Source organism: Centroberyx affinis, unplaced genomic scaffold (assembly GCF_046629955.1).
Source record: "Centroberyx affinis isolate AG114_WGS23_722 - 3 ecotype Tasmania unplaced genomic scaffold, CSIRO-AGI_Caff_v1 ptg000746l_1, whole genome shotgun sequence".
NCBI classification, from domain to species: domain Eukaryota; kingdom Metazoa; phylum Chordata; class Actinopteri; order Beryciformes; family Berycidae; genus Centroberyx; species Centroberyx affinis.
Window position 1 is genome coordinate 161983 of NW_027279359.1, and position 10518 is coordinate 172500.

General features: G+C 39.8%; 1 protein-coding gene across 2 annotated transcripts in view; it reads left to right on the forward strand.

The window, feature by feature from the left end:
- Window positions 1–5087: 5087 nt before the first annotated feature.
- card14 (caspase recruitment domain family, member 14) overlaps window positions 5088–10518 on the forward strand; it is an 18640-nt gene continuing 13209 nt past the window's right edge. For both annotated transcript variants that reach the window (XM_071519871.1, XM_071519872.1), the window contains exons 1-7: window positions 5088–5141; window positions 7451–7754; window positions 8266–8403; window positions 8511–8836; window positions 9086–9244; window positions 9437–9556; window positions 9746–9871. In XM_071519871.1, coding sequence (XP_071375972.1) covers window positions 7541–7754; window positions 8266–8403; window positions 8511–8836; window positions 9086–9244; window positions 9437–9556; window positions 9746–9871 — 1083 coding nt within the window. In that variant the 5' untranslated portion in view covers window positions 5088–5141; window positions 7451–7540. The remainder of the gene's footprint in view (window positions 5142–7450; window positions 7755–8265; window positions 8404–8510; window positions 8837–9085; window positions 9245–9436; window positions 9557–9745; window positions 9872–10518) is intronic.

Consider the following 10518-nt stretch of genomic DNA (forward strand, 5'->3'; position numbering starts at 1 on the left):
TAAAGCAGCGACCAAAAATGGCTTGCACCTAGCTAGGAAATGGGCTCCTCTCCACACTGTAAAACCTCATAGTGCAATTTAGTGACAACAACTCATCTTTAATCAACACCATGTGATGTGTTTGCCAATTTCAACTTACAAATGCCCATTATGAGCTTTGTGACTTATAATCTTGAGTTCAGGTCTTGTGACTTAAAATTATGAGTTGAAAGAACACCTCATAAAGCATTCACTAAACTGGTCATTATATAGTTTATTAAGAAACACTGTTAGGTTATTAGCAGGCTTCCCAGTATAAATAAATACAGGATATACAATACAGGATACAGATATACAATACAAGATGGAGACTTGTTATGTATCTATCTTAGGTTAATCATAGGTTAATTTCTGATTATAAAAGAAGAAAAGAAAAAGAAAACCATGATAAAATTTAATATCTACAGATTTTGGAAATTCAATAAGGTAAAGCAGACATTCTCTATTACACATGGGAAGTCGTATCCACTTCAGGCATGTGTATTGCAGCTGCATACCAAACAGTGTAATAATCATGTGATACATCAGCAACTCGTACTAAAACCCACTCACTAGTGAAATAATAAATAACACTGGAATGCAGTTAATCAATTGATGCATTCAACTTGTAAACATCAGCATGACTAGACACTTGATGATTGAACTTATTGTCTTAGGTTCACTCAGTTTTTCTACATTATAACAATTATCGTTGACCTATTGAACTATTTAGTGCTATTTCAGACAACTCACAATTTTAAGGCAGCAAGGAAATGTATGTTTTTAAGTTGAAGTGCCTTAATATTATATAATTCCCAGGTGGATAAAATAATCCATTCAGTGTAATCAGATTGTCTTCATCTGAGGTCTCATATGGACTCATGCTTGCCCTTTGTTAGGCTCTAGGGCCAGTGTGAAGGGATGTCATTTTTCTTTTCTTTTTTTCAGGATTTCAGGTTTTTGATATACAACAAGCCATTAATTTTCCTGATTTTTCTCTGTTCATCATCACATATTTGCTGTGGGGAATCCCCTACTGCTCTCTACTTTTCCTCACCACATAGAACAAAACAAAAAATGAAGTGCTGCTTTCTTTTCAGATAACATCTTAATAGAAACCAAATACTGACATCAAAACTACGCACATCACCTATTGATAAGAAAATACATTCAGCTACATCCACACAGGAATAAAACATGTTTGTCAGAACATTCCACAATCATTTTCCATAGTCTGATTTTATGGAATTGTATCCATAATTTGTTGATAATAAGAAGAAGAATTTTCCTTTAAAGCAAAACACCTGTTCCTCACAATGTTAGACATACCATAATATTTCAACTTTAAATGTGTTAGGTTTGTCAGTTTTACCAGTTTGTCTATATGTGATACAGTTGGATGGTAGAATTATTAATGAACACAATAAATCTAAATTTGCTTCAAAAGAAACCACAAAACAAGTTTACTGTTGTAACCAATGACGCTATTCACGATCAACCCTGTCATATGGGTTGTAGTCATAAGCCTTCCATCTCCAGGAAGAAAACTGTTCCTCCGCTGGATTTAGAAACAGAGAGGATGGTGGGAGGAACACCTTAACAAAACATAGATGGGTGGGACCGGATGTTTTGCCAAAGAATCAGAAACTGCCTCAGGTCTTCAGTTCCTCTTGGGGAATGTCGTTGAGGGAATACAGAAAACTCTCTGTGTTGCATGGACCCAAAACAACATTGTGAGTCACTAACCCGTTCCTTTAGATGGCAGCACAGACAGTGATGTTGCCTCCATGATGACCGGTGACACTGACTGATTCCTGCCTCTCCTCCTTTTTTGGCCAGATTGAAGGCAGCTGGATTCTTCTTTCCTGAATTTCTTTGAAGTAGATGGTTTTGTCCAGTATAACCATATCTACAGTACAATAGCATTTGTTCGTAATTTGTGTGAAAACAATGAAAGTGTACAATTAGTTTTGCAAAATTATAAATGGTTTAGATGGCTGTGTTAACTGGTGTGATAGTGTGGATCTTAGTTTTGATAAACATGTCAAATCAAGTGAAAAAACCTGTAATAAGCACTGTTATTGCTCCTACCTGTTGCCTACTGAGTGATCTGCTGTCATTTGTCAAGGTCTGCTGAGCATGTGCATTAATGTGAGTTGTAGGTCTTGGTTATGGCTGTTGCAGCTTACTGGCGTGAGCATCACAGTTTCCATTAATACTTAAACGGCTCCCATTCATTGTATTTAGAATACCAGTCATAGTTTAATGTCTGTGTGCCTGCTTAGTGTCTATTCCTGTCTGTTTTTACACTTCCCTTTGATTTATTCATTCACTGACTTATCAAATCTTTCATGAGCAGCAATATCAATAGTTTGAATTTTCTGACATGTGAAAGACCATTGACTTAGATTTTGCCTAAATCAGAGTTTCGGCTTGGGACACTACAACAAAGGGACTCAATGGATCGCCGAGGTCATCAAGTTTCAAATTTTATTGGTCATTGTGTCAAAACAACTGCCTAAATTGTCTACTCCTTGAACTAACCCAAGCTCCCTTTCTCTTGTAGCTACCAGTTTTAAATAAATTCTCCCTTTGTTTTTTCAATAAATCATTCTATTTTTAAACTTGAAAAACCATGTCTCTGCTCAAAAAACCTGTTATGCTTCTGCTGGGTGAAATTCCCAAGGTGGAATGGTCGGGTATTCCCAGTCATCGGCCCCTCTCCAGAGTGTTTTGGTATTGATGTAAGAACTGAAGAGTGTCCTAATTCTTTGGTGGATAACCTAATCCATTCATTGTAATCAGATAGTCCTCGTCTGCGGCCTTGTATCGAGTTCCTTGCAAGGATGTAATCTTTCTTTCTTTTTTTTCAGTATTGAATGTTTTTGATACACAAACATTCATTTCTAATTAGGTTTTTTTCCGCATTTGTTTTTTCTCTGTCAGTTATCTCACCTTTCTCCGTGGGGAATTCCCTATTTTTTGTCTCCACAATATGGAACATTGAAGGAGATAAACCTAAGTACAACCTCTACATAAAGTTAAAGCAAGATAAGAAAGCACTGCACTCTCAGAGGCTGTGTGAGCAGTGGTTCTCAACCTGGGGGCCGCAAGGTGATTTATGGTATAGGAAAAAAAACATTTCTACAATACACATTTATTATCATCTCTATTTTTTCAGTTTTTTCCTCAATTCTTTTCTCTTTTCTTGTGAAACAGTGAATAGTTTTCAGCCTCTAGGCCTCAAATGAAACAACCCAAAAAGGGAAAATCATTCTTCGGTTGAACGTTTACCACTTTCACTTTCAGGGGTCACGAGCCAAAAATAACCACTGGGAACCGCCGAGTTAGAGAATGGTGGATCATGTGGACAGTAACACATTTCATCTCTTTAGATGCGGTGCCAGGGCAAGAGGATCATATTCCTCACTGCTTTAATTCCTCTGTTTGATAGAAATCACGTCACAGGCTTCTGTCACATGTTTTGCTGCTAATAAAAGTCATGCTGTTATTTCTGTGGCTTAGAAACAGTCTTGAGGTCTGGCTCACTAAATCCAAAGTATGACTGTAACAATCAGCACCAAAACATGCTTTCTACTTGTAAATTACTGAGTAATCTGTCATCACCTAAAGGTACGGTGAGCACGTGTCCTTATGTTGTCCACTGGAAAAATGCAGAATCATTTTACAGGTTCACGGTTTTCACTATTACAACTTACTGGCATGAGCAACACAGTTTCTTTTGATCTTTGAACCACACCCATTGATTGTATTTAGAATTCCGGAAATAGCTTTGTGTTTTATAGTTTGTGTGGCCTTTGATTTATCAGATCCTTAAGTAGGCCTAATGTTAACACATTAATAGTCTGAATTTTGGGAAGGTGACAGGCCCTTGATTTAAATATTTCCATTATTATTCATTAATCTATTTGCAGCTTGACATTTAAGCCTGCTATAATTATTTCACATGCACAAGCCAAAATGTTTTGATATTTAAATTCATGGAAAACACTTCATATTCATGAAGTCATATTCATATTTTCCTAAAAAAACAACAACAATGGCTTGTTGTTGCGATAAAAAGGATGTCCCTTCAAACTATTACTTTACATTTCCATATTTCCTTTAGCTGGTCATTAGATTTCCTACCATCCTCCATGATCTTTACATCCATATGTCATTTACTGTAGATGACGTCTATAGCTTCCCTGTGTTGCATAAACCATTTACAGTACAGCAAACAATAGGATCTATATAATACACAAGGGCTTTAACTGAGCTGGCAGTATGAGAGAAACCCTGTGACCTTAAGCTGACAACCCCGGCCAACTATGTCTCACACCTTATTTCCTCCTTTAAAGGACTTTGAACTTCAACGCTCAGTGTTTGCTCCTGTCAGCGGTCTGCTCTCTCTGTTTGCTTATCTGTGATTAGGAATTATTAAGGTGCACTCGCATGTCATCTAATATTTCTGGTATGAGAGGGCCTTTGTGCGCTTACGGCATCGGCTGTGGTTTGACTCCATTCAGCAAACAGTAAAATATGGCCTCATTGATAAATAATAGGGGGAGCGAGGCAGAGGCTGGCACTGTGAGCTCATATTGAATGAGCTCTAGAGAGTAAACAAACGTTACAAAGCCACCAAGAGTGTGAATGGAACAAACAAATGCGTGGTTTACCCAACTGTAATGAATTTTGGGTATATCTGTTTATGTAGGCTCTGTGCGCATGTCAGATTTGTGATTTTGTGTGTGTGAGAGAAAGAGCGAGAAAGAGAGAGAGAGAGAGAGAGAGAGAGAGAAAGAAAGAGAGATAGTGAGAGAGAGAGAGCGAGAGAGAGAGAGAGCGCCTGTGCCTTTGTTTACACCACAATGTGTTTGTATCCACATTTTGGATTAGCTTGTCTTTCAGGTTTTCCCACACGCCTACACGCCTACACACCCAGACGCCCACACACACACACACACACACACACACACACACATACACACACACACACATACACACAATGTTTTGACACCTACAGGGCGTGGAAAAAACCGTGGACGTTATACAGAGCTGGAGTTTTTCTGTCCCTTCAGTCAGTCTGCTGTTCCTCTTTCAGGAATGAGGTGGTGACAACTGTAAGTATCTTTTTTTTTTTTTTTGTAATTCAAGATTTTACTACTTTGGAGATATATATTACACTTACATCATTTGGTGATAATAACAGGAGTAAGCATTTCATAGTTGACAGTTGACAATAACATGCCATAAACGCACAGTATGGGGAGAGAAAACAACAAAGACAAAAAAATAAAAAATAAAACTGACTGAGAAAATACAATATCTTATTAACAAGACTTATTTATAATTTGGATGTAAATCCAGAAGTCATCAGTATGATGCTGTGTCAACAATTGCATCAACCCATTCCGTCAGCTCTGGGACTTTAGGCACTTTCCAGTGTCTTAGTATAGTTCTGGTGGCTGTAACAGTACCTGCAGATATAACCGAAAATGCACATTTCAATATACCTGGCACCTAATAGGCATAGCTGAGGTGTTACTGGAATTGATGACCCATACATCCACTAAGGACTTCCAAAACTTAAATCCAGAATGGCCCGGCCTGAGCACATTCCCAAATGCAATGTAGAAAAGAACCTGTTTCTTTCTGCCATTTCCAGCATAATTTATTGTTTATCAAACCCATTTTGTGAAGTCTAAGTGGTGTATGGTAATATCTGTGTAAAATTTTATACTGTATAAATTTCCCTTTGGCTTCCCTTACCCTTTTACCTCGATCTGCCAAAATTTCCCCCCATCTGTTTGGATCTTTTTCTTCTCCCAAATCATTCTGCCAAGGTATCCGTATGCCAGCACATTCATGACTAACATACTGGTTGGTTAGCATATAAAATGTAGATTTGTGGCATTCCTGCGGGAGTTGAAGGAAATCTAAAATATGGTTGTTGTCTGTATTCTGAAGCTTAGGCAATATGCAATTCCTAACTTCTTACTTTACCTCTGAGGCCATATTGCTCAATTAAGACAGAAACATGCCATTACTGTACAGGTCACCAATAGTAAGAATCCCACTAGCATGACACTGCTTCCCGTAAATTGTTGTTTTCCCTATAGAAACAATAGGGTTATATATTTGTGTATGGGGTGATAATTTGTGCATTTTATGAACAGACCTCTCTAGTGATTAGGGATGGGGTTTAATCTATTGCCTAAATTTTGAGATAATGTGTCAGTAGGTATGAATGGTGAACATAAAGTTGACTCAATGTTTATCCATTCTTCTTGGTCATCAGGTAAAACCCAACATTTGGCCAATTTAGGCATTTAAAAACAAAGGTAATATAGTCTGGGATCTGGCAGGCTTAGACCTCTCTTTTCTCTAGGAGCACACATATTACTAATTTAATTTGTGGTCTTTTACCCTCCCATAAGAAATGTTTGACTATAGTAGGCTATCATACCGTTTAAAAATTGTAGGTGATGTAGTGATGGGCAAGATCATATTGTAATTCAGCAGGGGTGCCACCACCATTTTAATAACATTAACTTTACCCCACAGAGTAAGTTTAATTTTTTCCCACTTCTCTAAATTTGTAATGGTTCTCTAAATGGTAACAGTTAAAAATTTATTTCCTGTATATTCCTGATTCATCCACTCTCCTATCCATAAAGTTAAACCTTTTCACCATATATGGGTGACAGAATTTAGAGATTGATTGAGTGATTTACTGATTTCCCCAATTAATCTTGTACCCTGACAGTTTATAATATGACTGTATAGAATCCATCAGGGGGTCAGTTATAACAGTCAGTATATTGTCTGCATAAAGTAGTAGTAGTAGTACGAGTAGAAGTAATTTATGTTCTTTACCCCCTGCCTCAACACCTTTAATCCCAGCATTTCCTCTGATGTTAACAGCTAATATCTCAAAAAAATAAAATAAACAATAAAGGACTCAATGAACACCCTTGCCGTGTGCCTCAGGAGAAATTAAATGATGATGCCTTTAGTTACTACTGCTGCGTTTGGTTCTCTATGTTATGTTTTTATCCATTTGATAAAATTAGATCCGAAGCCAAAATGTGATAGAGAATAGAAAAGGCCACTCTACCCTATCAAAGGCCTTTTCAGCATCTAGGGAAATGGCCGTGACCAGGAACTTTGTAGTCCATATTAAGTGAAGCAGCCTTCTCATATTGTCAGTGGAAGACCTGTTTTTCATAAATCTAACTTGGTCAGTGTGGATAATGCTAGATAAGACCTTTCCCAAACGAAGGACTGGAATTTTAGTCAGTATTTTGCAATCCAAATTAATTAAACTTATAGGTCTGAGGCAGGTTGAGTTGAAATTAAAGTTGGAGGTAAACATTAACTGGAAGTATCATTACAATTTAAGTGTGTGTGTCTCCTCGATATGCTCCAGGTGTGCCGATCGTCTCAGCAGGAGGCAACCATCGCTCTTTCACACACATACACACACACACACACACGCACACACGCACACACACTCAGCATGGCAGGGGAGTGTGTTCCTGAGGGTCCAGACCTGAAGGAAATGGGTGAGGAGGACCTGTGGGAGCTGATTAACGACAACCGCCACCGGATCTCCCTGGGGGTGAGGCCGTGCATGCTGATCCCGTACCTGAGGCAGGCCAGGGTGCTCACCGAGATGGACGAAGACGAGATCCTCTCAAGCCACAACCTCACCAACCGCTCCATGAGAATCAGTGAGACTCTTGACTTCACTTCTTTTACATTGCAAAAACTGACAAACTTGTAATTTTACTAAGTAATTTTATTTGTATCCAGACTAAGAGCTAATTTTAGGATTTTTCTTTTGTGTGAAATCATCTTACAGCATTGGCAGATAATTTAACTTGTTTGTTTTATGGTGATTTCTGGAATGACGTCATATTGACATGTATCAAGTGAAATTTATTTAAACCAACAAGATTATCTGCCAATACAGTGAGATAATTTGACTAAAAATATAATGAAATAAGCTTGATAGGTCTGGAAACAAGATAAAATCACTTGACAACTTGTCATTTTTTGCAGTGTAAGAAATGTAAACGCCTGCCTAAATCATGGTGGTACAGAATAACCTGATTGAATAGACTTGCAAGGCATTTATTAACAAAATAAGAAATTTATAGGAGAAACGCTTCTACCTTCATGGCTTTAGATGAAAGCTGTTGATTCACAGTGTCTTCTGTCCTAATCCTCTACCCCTCCCAGGCCACATGATGGACCTGCTGAGGACCCAGGGGAGGAACGGTGCTGTGGCGCTGCTGGAGAGCCTGATGATCCACTACCCCGGCCTGTACACCCATGTCACTGGACGCAAGCCCAGCACCGAGCCTTCCAGATTCAGCGGTGTGTGGCTCAAAGTCTTCCTCCATTTTAAGGGAGAATTTGTCTCTACAGAATAACGTGATCGTCTTTGTTTAACTCATGTCTGCTTTACAACGCTCTCCTCCCAGGCCTGATAAAGTACTCAGAGCTGACGGAGTATCTGATCAGAGCTCTAACGGGGATGCAGAAGGAGCTCCAGGAGGCCCATCACGAGGCCAGCCTACTGCGCGTACGCTTAGCCTCCCTGGAGACGGATATTGCACAGATGATGGAGCAGGAAGAGAAGTCCAGATGCCTTCAGTCTGACTATGAACGCATGCGAAGGCACCTGGCTGCTGCGCACCGTGAAGTTGCCAAGTTGAAAGACGAGAAGTGTGACCTGTATATGCGCTACACAGCGGCCATCGAGGAGAAGTCAGCTTTGAACATCCGTTGCCGTGACCTCAACCTTCAGGTCAGAGCTCTTCACTAAGCGATTAGCGGTGGCTCGCTATCTAATAATGTGTGCCATGTAGAGCAGAGATGAATTTGCTGAAGGAATTTCTGAGCTGGTCTGTGGTAGTGACTAGCTTCTATAACTTTGAGTCACTGTGATAACAGTTGATAACTCAAATAAATTGTGGCATTAACTATTTTTTCCATGGTGAAAAAAGGGTGAATTTACTTTAGTATCAGCAGCAGTGTTTGTTTTCTGCGGTGGCAGGTGTACCAGCTGCAGACGGAGCTGCAGAAGGCCCAAACAGAGACTGACTTCCAGAAGCGACGCTCACTCAGGTGTGCTTCTCCAGCTGAAACACAACAACTGCGAGAGGAAGTCAGCGTTCTGCGCTGCCAACTGCTGCAGGCTGAAAAATTCACCCCGGTGAGAAAGGAGAACCATGGCTTAAATTTGTTTTATTTTATTCATTAATTTAACTGGAACAGTGTGGTGTCACATTAACTTCCGCCGAATTAGCAAGCTGCAAGTTTTCACCCATAGTCCTCAGACAGGTGCAGAGAAGACAATAAGGACACTATTATATATCCCATCTACTCTCTGTCCCTCCACTGTCAGGCTCGTGAGGACATCCTGGCCCAGGACCTGGCTGAGGCCATGGATGGCCGGACGGAGCTCATAGAGCAGCTCAGGTGTTACAGAGAGGAGAATGAACGGATGCTCAGGGAGAAAGAAGAGGTGTGTGTGTTTCCCTGTGTTTCAGTCAGCTTAGATCAAGAAGTGTCATGCACCTAATTCAGCAAAACATTTGTGATGGGAGGTGCCCTCTTGATAACCCCCATGCACAACCATTGTTCTTCAGATCCTGGCTGTATATCTGTAAAGCATCCCTAAAACTGCCAGGGCCATATGTGTATTTCTTTTCAGCTCCTGGATCAGAAGGAGCGTCTGAGTCTGCAGGTGCAGCAGCTGACTCTGGACTGTGACATGTACCAGCAGAAAAGTACCGTGGTCCAGAGCCAGATGAGAGAGCTGCAGGCAGAGAGAGACCAGGTAAGGAAACAATCCCATCACTAGAGCTTTACAATTATTTTTGCTTCCAGTGAACACTGATTCAGATTTCACCGGAGGTTTTCACGTTGTGGCTGGCTGGGAACTGATCTTCCATTGCTTCATGTCTGTTCTACCTGCCTGAATGCCAAGTAGTCAGTCATCTGTCAGCAGTGGATTACAGTATATTGTTAAGACATCAACCAGCTTTTATGACTCATGTTGACTGTCTGCCTATCCCTGTCTTAGTGTCTCACTGAGTAGTTATTTTTATTGATGATTCTTTAATGAAGTTGCAGGCATCAGCTAAACTCACTCCTACAGGAAATACTATTATTCGCCTTAGTAATAACCCACAAGTTTTTCATATAAATAACTGTCTGTTTTGCTACTCTCTGTTGCCAATTGATACCATACAATGTTGATTCAGCCTATACGAAAGCTTTTACATTTGCTGTTCAAAACACCTACGAGGGAATCCTTCTTTGCCAGGAAAACTACTTTTATCACTTCAATGGATTGATGAGTAGTGCAGGTATCTATCATGTTGGCAAACACAGGACTTGTGCTTATCTTTGGGTTCAAGACAAGGAGGGGCCCATATTAAGATGAAGCTTGTTAGTGTGGATGACACTAGGCAGGGAAAATGA